Source organism: Lepidochelys kempii, chromosome 11, assembly GCF_965140285.1.
Source record: "Lepidochelys kempii isolate rLepKem1 chromosome 11, rLepKem1.hap1, whole genome shotgun sequence".
NCBI lineage: Eukaryota > Metazoa > Chordata > Testudines > Cheloniidae > Lepidochelys > Lepidochelys kempii.
In genome coordinates this window covers 52847743-52860913 of record NC_136390.1, presented here as the reverse complement: position 1 = coordinate 52860913, position 13171 = coordinate 52847743, and the positions used below count along the sequence as shown (strand labels likewise).

General features: G+C 41.1%; 1 protein-coding gene across 7 annotated transcripts in view; it reads right to left on the bottom strand.

Moving 5' to 3' along the window:
* Positions 1-13171, bottom strand: part of GLS (glutaminase) — a 104701-nt gene that overhangs the window by 71862 nt on the left and 19668 nt on the right. For 5 of the 7 annotated variants that reach the window (XM_073306196.2, XM_073306199.2, XM_073306198.2 and 2 more), the window contains 3 exons: positions 8686-8815; positions 6964-7043; positions 3806-3969 (listed from right to left, as the gene is read on the bottom strand). In XM_073306196.2, coding sequence (XP_073162297.1) covers positions 3806-3969; positions 6964-7043; positions 8686-8815 — 374 coding nt within the window. Of the gene's footprint in view, positions 1-2659; positions 2740-3805; positions 3970-6963; positions 7044-8685; positions 8816-13171 lie in introns of those variants that run through there. The other 2 variants (XM_073306203.2, XM_073306204.2) reach the window with 2 other exon arrangements.

Genomic DNA, 13171 nt, shown 5'->3' with positions numbered 1-13171 from the left:
TGTATTCGCAAAAAGAAAAGGAGTACTTGTGGCACCTTAGAGACAAACCAATTTATTTGAGCATAAGCTTTCGTGAGCTACAGCTCACTTCATCGGATGCATAACGAAAGCTTATGCTCAAATAAATTGGTTAGTCTCTAAGGTGCCACAAGTCCTCCTGTTCTATGAAAAAGGCTAATGCAATCCTAGGATGCATCAGGCAACATACTTCCAGTAGAGACAGGGAAGTGTTAGTACCATTATACAAGCCACTGGTGAGACCTCATCTGGAATACCATGTGCAATTCTGGTCTCCCATGTTTAAGAAAGAGGAATTCGAACTAGAACAGGTGCAAAGAAGGGCTACTAGGATGACTCCAGGAACAGAAAACCCTACCTTATGACAGGAGACTCAAAGAGCCTGGCTTGTTTAGCCTAACCAAGTGAAGGCTGAGGGGAGATATGATTGTTCTCTATAAATACATCAGAGGGAGAAATACCATGAAGGAAGTAGAGTTATTTAAGTGATGCGCCAATGCAGACACAAGAACAAATGGATATAAACTGGCCATCAACAAGTTTAGGCTTGAAATCAGACAAAGGTTTCTAGCCATCAGAGGAGTGAAGTTCTGGAACAACCTTTCAAGGGGAGCAGTGGGGGCAAAGAAAAAAAAAGTCTAACTGGCTTCAAGACTGAGCTTGACAAGTTTATGGAGGGGATGTTATGATGAGACTGCCTACAATAGCATATAGCTGATCTGCAACTTCAAGCAACAAATATCTCCAATGGCTGATGATGGGATACTAGATGGGAGGGCTCTGCATTACTACAGAGAATTCTTTCCCAAGTGTCTGGCTGGTGGGTCTTGCTCACATGCTCAGGGTCTAACTGATCACCATATTTGGGATCAGGAAGGAATTTTCTGCCAGGTCAGATTGGCAGAGACACGGGCGGGGGTGAGGGAGGATTTGTTTCACCTTCCTCTGCAGCAAAAGGCTCAAGTCACTTGCTGATTTAAACTAGAATAAATGGTGGATTCTCTGTAACTTGAAGTCTTTAAATCACGATTTGAGGACTTCAGTAACTCAGCCAGAGGTTATGGATCTATTACAGGAGTGGGTGGTGAGGTTCTGTGGCCAGCAAAGTGCAGCATTTCATACTAGATGATCATGATGGTCCCTTCTGACCTTAAAGTCTATGAGTCTAATGCAAAGCACTGAATTCCAACCAATTTCATGTACTGACCTGCTATAATGATTAATAAAGGATGTCAAAGTATCCAGCACAATTCAACACTTAGCTAAGGACATCCCCTCTGCAAGTATAAAGGTAAGCCAGTTCTCGCCATTCTCTTGCACAGTTAAGGCACATTAATGTACGAACAAGTCATACAAAATTCTACCAAGAATTAGTCACTTTTATATTGGCAAAGGACGTGTATAATTAAAGACTGAACTGTGCCAGGAGTCTTGCCTACATAGGTACATATCATACACACCCATATACTCGGTGACAAGTGACAAAGTTGCAGAGCCATTCAGTAGTCCCTTAAAAACATCTCACCTACAGTCAGCCCATTAATATGTAGTCCAGAGACACATTCTAACACTTGAAATTCCTGATTTGCTTCAAGCAACTAGATTAATTGTTTGTTTAAAAACAAAAAACCACACGTGCGCGTCATGGAAATGTGCCCCCCCACCCCAAAAAAACAAACTACAGTGGTCTGAGATGCAGGATGGACAGTCAGTTCTGGATTCATTCCTGTGGTTTAGGAGAAGGCTTGTGGGATATTTCACAATGCTGCAGAGCTAAAAATGAGAAATTTCTATTTCTGAAAAAAGGATATTGCCCGTTTTCCAAAGGGGACACAGCCAAGCCTGATGCCCTTGAAGTTTCTAAGATACCTTAACATTTAATGGTGACATTTTTATCCTTAGAAAAATTTGTTCAATTCATTTTTAAGAGAGTTTTTGTTTGTTTTTGTTTTTTTCCAGTTTTACTTACAATTTTCCCTGTCCCTTTTTTAAGCGGGATTCTTAATACTAGCATTATAGGTGGAGAAATATAAAACTCCCCAGTCCTTAAGGATACAACGTATAACTTCTGTTTACAAACCTGCTCATTTAAGATGAATACATGTGTTCAAGAAAGCTCAAATGTGTGCCAGGTGCTCTGCTGCACCCAGACGACACATATGGGTTAATTTATAGCTAAACATTATATACGAAAAAAATATTCCTTCTTTCTATGCAGCTACACTGTCTGCCTAGCTCCTGATTTTCAGCATCTGTTCTATGGATTTGCATTTCAATTATGACAGACAAACTTCTGTAATTTACTGTTATTTTGTCTCTGTCCTTAGCTTTATGTCAGCCAGCAGAAAAATAACATTGTAATATATATACCATACATTTTCAGTTAATTTGATGCAGTAGAGTATTTTAAAAAAAACAGATTCTCTTATTCTATAATTCTTTTTGCTCGTTTGTTTAAACTATTTATATCAATATGAACTGACTAGTAATTAATTTCCTTATTTAACTGCATTTTTTTTGTTCTAAACCTGTATTAAAAGAAAAAAAAGTAACTTCTATGCCTTTCCTCATTACAGCAATAGGAACTATGTTAAATTGATGATACAACATAAAGCTGGCTGATTTTCAGTAACATCCCTACTTTTTAGATTGGGAGTTTTTCCAAGGCAGAGACCGCTCCTCCTCCTTTATGTTTGTACAGCACCTCAGCATTTGTGGACACTATCAAACAAAACAAAAAAAACCAAACACTATGCACAATGGAACAAAATGCTAATTTCCACATCTCAGTAATAGAAAATTCATGTTCATCTTTTGGTATGACAAATGTAAGAATTAAATATATTCGTCAACACAAAGACAATGTTCTTAAAAGGGTTACATCTTTCATCATCAAATTCTATTAAATATTAATTGCAGTACCATGGCAACAAGAAATTTTGTCTGACCTCTTACTGAGCAAGATCCACTAGAAATATTTGTTTCAGAGACAAAAATCCAGTGTTTCCTCCAAGGTTAAATGAGTCATCCTTCCAAAATTTTAGCACTGTTTTTAAAAAACAGCACTTTTATGGTTATGTATTATTATATGCAGCAGCAGTCTAGATAAAATATTATACAGAATCATTTTAGATAAAACACTCTTGTGAAACAAAAAAAAACACTATTTCAAACAACGTTTGTTTTGAATCAGAAGCAGAACACTTTTTCAGTGTTACAGAATCTGTGGGGAGCCAGTCCCATCTTCTGCTTCTATTATCTGGACGTCAACCAGCATTTGTATCTGGCACTAGCACCAAATTCTCTGAGAATGGAGAGGATGACTCATAATCACATTTCTTTCAATCAATTTAACACATCATTCTATGATCAAGAAACCATTTTGCAGAGGGCAAGACTAGCTACCCAGCTCCACTTACTCAATGAAATAAAGAGTCGAATTCCATAATATTTTTTTAAAAACATACATTATGAAAGGTACTTTACAATAATCTCCATAACTAATGTTTACAAAATTGTACATAGGCAATTAAAAAACCCAATGAAGTTTACTATGCCAAGTCTGGAAGTGAGACAAAACTGGTAACTGTTATAATCAAAGGGTGAAACAATTCCAGGGGGAAAAGTATTTTGGGGGCACTGAACCTAATAATCGGCTTGGTGAGAGGATACAAATCTGATGTACTGAAAAAAAACAAAAAACAAACAAACATAGCATCTTCCTTTATGATATTCTGATCTCAAACAAGAAGTAGAAGATTCTCATTATTAAATATTTAATTCTTACCATCTTCATTCAGGAACAGTTTGTTGAATCTTAATCCACTAGGCTCTTTACCAACATATCTGTGCACATACTCTGTGCCAAGGTCATTAACAGCAACAGCATATTTCAAAGGCTTTACACAGGACTGAAGACAAAAGGGGACTTTGGTATCTCCAACAGAATGCCTAGCAGAGAAACAGATAAAATTATTTAATATTTTTCCTTTTTTGATCACTGTGCCAAGATTAATTGCTCCACTAATTCTTCAGACTATTATTTATTGCACTACCAATATTGTTAAATTAGATTTTAAAAGAACAGAAGACTCTGATCAATTCAACATATTTTGTTTTTCAACATCTGTAAAGGCAACAGTGAAGTCAAACACTGGCAATCACCATATAAATAAGAAAACCGAAATAAATGAGCTGCTGAAATCTAGAGAGCGGCATCTGTGTCAGAGCTAAAACTCAGGAGTTCCTGAATCCCAGTCCTGTGCTCAAGTCACTAAGCTACAACCTGCATCCAGAATGGATACACCTGTTCGTGTCTAGATAATTAAAGCAATCCAACTTGGATCTGAGCTTCCAGACCTGCGTTCAAGCATTAAGATTTACATTTCAAAAGGGTCTCAGTGCAAACATCTGCTCTGTAATGAGATTATGAAAGACAAAATTCGATAAAATGTATTGCTTAGTAGGTTTTAACAACTAATGCAGAATGTTTGTAAAAGCAAGGATGGATTAGCAAAAGTAGTCTGAATCTGCCTAAAATATGGGTCTCCAAACCTATCAAGTCCTTGTCTGTCAGCTGAGTTTTAAGAGTACACTTTTTTGTTATATTTGCAAAAAAGAGATTCTTTTAAGAAGCCTTTAATGGAGCTCACAGAACCCCTTTGATGGCATTAACAATATATTTGATGGTCTTTCATTAATATATTTTGTAATATTCCTAACAAAGCAAAATCCTAACCTTAGGAGCATGACAAACAGGAATATCTTGAGTCAACATTTTAAAACTAATCTGCAAAGAACAAACAAAATATAATTCATGTACCAGTGAAGGAAGCTTCTGAACTGGAACATTGGTAAATCACTTTTACAAAAAATTGTGTAGTATTTTCATTTCAATGCTTGCCAGTTTGACTGAACTGGATCCCGAAATTCTCTAGCCACAGAAAACACACTATTACAGCTGCCTCTGTGGTGTGCCTCAACACTGTTCCAGAGGGTTCACCCTTTTGGAGTGCAAGGGACAGCTGGCTGGATGGGGCACTTAGACATGCAATTCATTTTTCTTATTTGCTGCAATTAAGTCAAAACACATTTTGGCCCCATACGCAATATGTATTTTTTAAATAAAGTTAAAGCTTTAGAGTTTACATTTCAGAGGCTGCATGAATACACACTAAATTAATAAATATTCTGAATTGCCATATTCTCATCAGAACATATTTGTTGTGTGATTAGTTTGAATTAATATATTTATTTTGTTAAAATAAGAATAACTGCACAACTGAAAGACGAAGCTGTTTATAATGCAGTGCTGTGTTCCTATCTTTGGTTCAATAAGTATAGGTGAGGCTGCAAACTGAATTTCTCTTGGTCTGGAGATTTTATTTTTACCACTCCTGCTTCAAGGAAATAACTAGACTTAGAGAGCACAAGAGCTTTCCAGCTTTACCGTTTTCCCCCTTCATATGTATGTAAATATTTTAAAATGATAAAAATACCTAAGTTGATATTGAAATGACCATAAATCAACATTCTTGGCCAGCTGCCACGAGGCACAGCTCTAATGATGCTACAGTCAATTATTCCGTTCTTTCGGACATTCAAGCATCCCTGAATGGTGGTATTCAACCATTTTGTTACTGGAGAAAAGGACAGTCCAAATCAATGAGGATCACCCAGGCAACAGTTATATCCAGACCAGTATATGCTCTTGAGAGAAACTTTCATTTAATAAATGTGAAACATAGGTCTTGTTAATTTAGGTCAGTCTCTGCGTATTCATTTCCTTTCAAAAGACAGATATGAAAAATCTCCATGGATTCTATGAGCATGACTTAAAGCTATTAGGCTGTACTACAGAGCCAATGCTGGCACAGCCCCTTAGCATGGACATACAGAGTACACTAACAAAAGGAGTTTTTCTCCCGATAAAGGAACACCACCTCCCTGAATGACATTAATTATGCACTCTTCTGTTGGCATACCTCCCAGTGTAGATGCAGTTTTGTCAGCATATGCCTCTAGGAAATGTGTTTTTTCACACCCCTAACTGACATAGCTATGATGCTGTAAGTTTTAAATGCAGGTGAGGCCTAACAGAGCCTTAGCGTACACAGCACTAGAAGGAGTTTCAACAGTTCTGAGGCCAGAGAACACTTAAGATAAGCCTCCCATGATTTTCAGCTTAACAGTGGCCAAGTGGCGTCAAGCCCCATCCTCATATCCTCCAGTAAGGATCAATTGTGAAATTCCCCAATTATATCTACTGTCGTCTTCTTCACAGTAAGCTCTCCAAGCATTAGGACAATCCCAAACTTCAGATCTAAATAAGAGCTGATCCAAAAGCTTGGGGGGGGGGGGGGGGGAGATGGGATGGGGTTGGGCACAGACTGAGCAAGAGTTTGTGATTTTTCCCTTTGTTTTCCAAACATCTACTATACACACAGTATGCCTTAAGAAAATAGTTATTTGATTACTATGGATGAGAGAGAAGAGAATAACATATTACACATCAAAATTGGCATACTAACTCACGGGAAGGCCAGACCTTTTGTCATAATACATATATTCTGATTTCAGAAGTGGAGAGGGTTTCTCAAAAGATAGCTCCTATCAAAGATTGCCTCCAAAATAAGTCCCCTTTACAGCCAATCTTCACTGTGTAGCTACGAAGAACAGAAGTCATCTACTGCAGCTGAAAAGTCATTGGGCTATTACTGAAGTTCATTCATAAGATCACTACTGAATGCTACGGCCACGGATGCTGTACTGCCAAATATCAAAAGACAAGATCAGGTGGCTACTGCTCCAAATAAAACGAAGTGGTTTCTACTGTACAGGCAATACCAATAAAACTTAACTGAGCAATATAACATCACAATTAGTTGTGTTGCTGTAGTTCAAGTTACACCAATAGTGAAAATCTTCAACATGCTAAAAATATACCTCTGTCCATCCACTGTGCAAAGTGACACTCCCCACAAATCAGGGCTGAACTTGGCCAGTTGTGGAATATAGTCAGCAACCTACCCAAAAATATGAAAAGAAATTATACAGTTCATTATATTGTTAAAATGTTTATTTTCATTATTAAGCAACATACTGTAACAGGCATAAATGTGTGTGGATATTATGCCGTGGAATACAGCATATTCCATTTCTCTGAATAGCTTGGGGGACACAGATTTTATTCAGATAATCAGGAGTTAAGATAAGCAAGAAGACAGTCTCTTGCACCAATCCCCACCAGCGCTCTCCCTTACAGTCAGAAATAGCTGTACAGGGAATAGACTTTACCATTATTACTACGTGTATGCAGTAACAATAAGGTAGCAGACTCTTGCACCCAGGCTTACTGCAGCTGCTCGGTGCATGCACGACCCAGCACTAGGTCCTGCGGGCCGCCCAGGAAGCAGCATGGAGGCTGGGGACCTCGGTGCTGCATCAGCCAGGGCCACAGCTATGACACCAACCAGCTGAAGAGCAACTCCACAGCGGAGGTGTGGGGAGGAGTTGAGGAGGTAGGGATATGCATTACCAGCAGCAGTGCATGGGTGCCAGTTGGTTCCACCAGACGGTTGCAAGCATGCTGATGTTTTGGGGAGGGGACAAGGAAGGGATTCAGATAACTGAGAGGTTCAGATAATAGGGTTTTGGATAAACAGAAGCATACTGTATGTGAGATATGCTGAGAATGACTAAATTAACATGCCAATCATCACAGATCAAATCCAAAACCTTACTGCAAGTTTACAGAAAAGTATTTTCCAGTGACCTACAACAACCTTCAGCTTAGTCTAGGAGTAATTAACATCCAAACTTTCATGCATTCAGGAACTTCCAATTATAAGGATAATTAATTTGAAACAGAGTTTTAAAAAAATCTTGTAAACAAAATTAGTGAAAGCAATGGATTAATTGCAGTACGCTAACAGAAGTACAGTATTGATAAATATACAATTTCCCCCACACAGGTATGCCAGAGTGTCTCAGATGCTGTCCTTAAACGATTTATTATCTAAGGCTTAGAGCTCTCTTGCAGGTAAGTTGAATCATGCCAAACATATGGCAGTTCTGTTATTTATACAAATAAGCATGAGGAAACAACACTAATTTTTCACTTGTTAGTCCAACACAGAATTTGAACTCAGATCGCAAGATGTAAAAACCCCTACTGGCATACAAACCCCTACCACTACCTCACTAAATGGAAGTCTTTTTAAACATATACTATCTAATTATTTTTATATGGTCACAGACATGAGTTAGCTCAGAACCCATCAGTTGCAAGACAGTATTTCCATGGCTTTATTAAATTATTAGGAAATCTCTCCAATTAGAAGAAAACCCAGAGTTTGCTTAATTTCCAAAAATCATTAGAAGCTTGGCAATGCTTTCAGATGAAGGCATGTAAAGCATGAGACTATACTACATTTAATGCAGTTTAGGTTAATTTAAACCAAAAGTATAAAAATATTACTAGGTTGCAAGAACTCAAAAAATGTCTGTAATGGATTCTAATCTCCTCCCACCCCTAAAACAGTCTTCTTAAAATATATAATATAAAATCCATTGGCTCCACTTTTAACAAACTGTGGCTCTCTTTTAGGCTGAGCTGTTTGAAGGGAAAAACAAAAAAAATAAAACGCCCCCTTACAAAGAAATTACCTGTCCTCCAGATTGTTTTTTAGCACTTTCATACAGCTCATCAATGTGTGAAGTAAACGACATAAAATCTGGAATGACGAACTTTCGTCTGAAGGCCTGAGTAAGCAACACAATATTGCTTTGTACACACCTGCGGAATGTAAGAAAAATGTTAAGTAAATACTCCAGCTGCCTTTTATTTCTCTCAAAAGACTATAAAAGGGCCAATCCAGCCCTTGCTTATGTGTAATTCACTGAAGTAAACAGCATTATGTGCATGAGTAAGGACTGGGTGACTGGGCCCTTAATTATTCTTACAGGCATAAGATATTCTTTATTAGAAAGAAGCTTCCATTGCACAAAGGTATTAGGAAATTTTTAATTGATTGTTTACAGCAGTTGAATACTGATCCATTTTATTCTTTAATTATTTTAGTTTCTTATTTAAGGTTTCAACCGCAGGGGTGCACTGCATTTCTAATTGTACGTGATCACAAGTTTCATTCAGTCTGACACATACTCAGAGTCGCCGAGCTCCACAGGGCTGGCTCTCTCCCTCAGCCCCACTTCTAAGGGATCCTCTCTATGAGTTTGGTGATTGAACTGCAAAAAGTGTCAGGAAGTAGGATAAAGTGAGGAAATGGCTATACTCTAGCCCAGAGGTGGGCAAACTACAGCCCGCAGGACCATCCTGCCCGGCCCCTGAGCTCCTGGCCAGGGAGGCTCTCCCCAGCCCCATCCCCTGCTGTCCCCCCTCCCCTGCAGCCTGACCTCACTGCACCACCAGCACTCTGGCCTGCCGCTCCTGTCGGGCAGCGCGGCGGCATGGCTGGCTCCGGCATAGTAAGGGGGCGGGGAGGGGTTGGATGAGGGGCAGTCAGGGGACAGGGGGAGCTGGATAGGGGGTGGGGTCCCAGGAGGCAGTTAGGGGCAGGGGTGTGGATAGGTGTCATGGCAGACAGGGGACAGGGAGCAAGAGGGGAGGGGGGTTGGCTAAGGGGTGGGGTCCCAGGGGGTCCTGGGTGGGTGCGGTCAGGGGTCAAGGAGTTGGATGGGTCGGGAGTTCTGAGGGGGGTGGGAAGTGGGAGGGGGTGGATGGGGGGCCAGGCTGTTTCGGGAGGCACAGCGTTCCGGACCCGGCCCTCCACACAGTTGCGCAACCCCAATGTGGCCCTCGGGCCAAAAAGTTTGCCCACCCCTGCTCTAGCCCAAACTGTATAAGTGCTCCATAAATGCTGAAACTGGGGGACAGCAAGCAGCTGGATGCTTCTTTAAAGCCACCTACACATCTTCCCTTCAAGCTGCCACCAACCCACCCAGAGTACACCTCTCTACTCCCTTGTTCCCACAACAGCCAACAGATCCTTCCCCACTCCTCCCCCAGCACCACCCCCTCTGGTAAATCTGAGAGCCAGGAATGCATGGGGCCAGGGAAATTGTGGAAATTAGGTGCAAGAAGATGAAAGCAAAAATGGGGGAAGCTGGAAGAAAGGGAAGATGACAGAACAGAGAAAGGTAACTGAGAAATGCTGCAAGAAGGAAAAAACAAGAGTATGCAAGAAAACAGACAAGAACAAGACAACAGATATGTAAGTGAAACAAATATGTCAGACATATCATGAGGGGACATATGGAGGAACGGGGCAGGAACAGTTCTATTCCAATGAGGAGTGGGTCCAACACAAAAAAGGTTGGAAACTACTGCAACACTGATACAGAATCAGCACACTTTCTATCAGTCTGTTTAAGCCTCTAAAACTGTAGCACACACTAAAAATTTAACACACAAAATCAAGTTAAGAGCTGCAAGAATTTTGTTGAAAAGAGACTGCATTCTTCCTACAATTGATATCATTTAGTGATATTTCTTCAGAAAAATTAAGACTAAATTATGGTTCAAAATTATAACATTTTAACTGGTGATATTTCCAGAAACATGTTGTTCTGGGCCAAGGTGTTCGAAGCATCACAGGCCGGCAGAGGTACTCTGGAAAACGAGACCCACACGCAGCTAAGCGAGTTATTGGCTTTACTGAAGGTTAGCGACACATCCACAACAGGGACTCCCAGCGCTGCCGTCACGGAGGCGGAGAATCCAGCACACCGGAGCTTCGCCTGGGACGGAGTCCGACGAAGGAGTGACCAGCGAGCCCTAATATGCAGTACACACAAACAGCTCATGAATATAGAATTAGGTGCTTTCCTACAGGGGGCTTTCCGCAAACTGGCAAAGGGCCATACAGGGCAGACAGAACCGACCTAAAGCTGGTTAGAGTTGGTTCTCCATGTCCTACAGTAACCGGGTGGCCTCGAGAAAGTGGAAGTTCCCTAGCTAGGCCATAACGAAGTCTTCTGCAATCCCTTACATATGTCATTTAATTACAAACAATGAAGAACAAAAAAAGGATATTCCCAAATATTCTGTACTATAGCATCACTAACAGCTCAAAATAAGGTTGTATGCAGGTTATTGAATAAATCTATTCTCCCCTTAAATCTGTGACACATTCTTTTTCTGTGAAGCCCCAGTTCAGGTTTAAGTCATGTTGACCCTTCACACTTTGTGAAATTCACCCTAAATTCATCTGACAAGATTGCTCCAAATAGTAGAAGGTACCTCTCTCCAACAGTGAAGGAGAAAGACTAGAAAAGAATAGAACCAGCCCTCTCTGAAGGATACGTAAAATAGTGGTTTTTATTGGTTGCAACCTGCCAAATTTGTATAGGGGACCTACTTTGTTACCCTGTCAATTTGCGCATACTTCTGACATAGTTTGTAATGACAATCTATCCCTTTTTGGTAGATACTCATGTAGTTTTCATAGACCTATTTCACCTCTATGACCAATCACCCTTAGAGGTTGTTACCTATATCAAGGGGATCCCTGCCCTTTTGGAAGCAATTAAGTAACAACAGTTAAGACAACTGGGCACTCAGAAGAAATATATGCACACTCAATGGGTTCAATTCTCAGATGCACTGTGACTGGTTTGCACTATCACGATGATGAGAGGTACCAGGAAGTCTCCCAAGGCTTCAAGGTGCTCCTGAACCAGGGGTCGGCAACCTGCGGCACGCGTGCCAAAGGTGGCACGTGCGCCGATTTTTACTGGCATGCTGCTGCCAGCCGGGTTCTATCTGCCAGCCCCGCTCAGCCTGCCGCCAGTCTGGGGTTCTGTTCGCCGGCCCCGCTCAGCCCGCTACTGGTCTGGGGTTCTGTCCGCCGGCCCTGCTCAGCCCGCCACTGGTCTGGGGTTCTGGCCACCGGCCCCTTGCCAGCTGGGGTCCCGGCCATCAGCCCCGGGATACCAACCGCTGGCCCCGCTCACCTCGCTGCTGGTCTGGGGTTCCAGCTGCCCAGCCCCCTGCCTGCCGGGGTCCGGGCCTCCGGCCCTGCTCAGCCCTCCTGCCGGCTTGGGGTACCTGCACCCAGCCCAGGGCTCTGCTCCTGGCCTAGGCCCAAAGCTCTGCAGCCCTTATCAAAAATTACCCTATAATTTTGAACACTTAAAAACTTTGTATATTACAGTAATGGTTAAAAAAATGTATAAGGTTAACAAACACATAGGTTTGATGAAACCAAGTAGTTGTACTTATGTGCCTGTTCTTAATTTGGGTTTTCGATGATTTACCTTCTAAAAAAACCCAAAAAACTCTCATATTTCACATCCCCAGAAAGGGCATCTCACACCCCCAGGGGGTGTGTGCATCCCAGGTTAAAAACCACCGCACTAAACTGATAAGATCTGCATTTTAATTTAATTTTAAATGAAGCTTCTTAAACATTTTAAAAACCATGTTTACTTTACATACAACACTAGTTTAGTCATAATATCTACTTATAGAGACCTTCTAAAAATGTTAAAATGTATTACTGGCACACAAAACCTTAAATTAGAGTGAAGAAATGAAGACTTGGCACACCCCTTCTGAAAGGCTGCCGACCCCTGTCCTGAACAAACAATCCCAAGGCAGAATGCAGAAAACATGGAGCTCTGTATTCCACATGGTGTTTCTGTCTCTGTAATAGGGAAGTTTGGTTCATACCAGGGGTGCCCAATCTACAGCTCCCCAGAATATTTCATAAGGCCCATGCTGGGACTCCTGCTGTTAGCTGAAACCTTCTTAAAATATGTAGAATGTGTCTGGCCCACACACATCTGTGCTTAGGTTTATGTGTCCCTCTTGCGTAATAAGGTTGGGCACCACTGGTTTATACAACAGGTTGTGTACTCACCCCCTCAGAGACTTACACCAGTCCCAGTGTGCTTACTCAGAATAATTCAGCCATTTCTCAGGGGCATATATTAGGCTTAGATTGCTGTAACTAACACCTCTCTCACAAATCACATATGATTTATGCCCCAGATCCTCCTATCATAGAGGAACGCAGCTTGAAAGGGATCTGCAGTATGAGCCATGTTTGGGGCTCAGAGATGACAGTCACAGGGGCCACAGAGGGAGAGACAGATGAATAGAAGCAAGTGTTTAGGAGGAGAGTGGCTG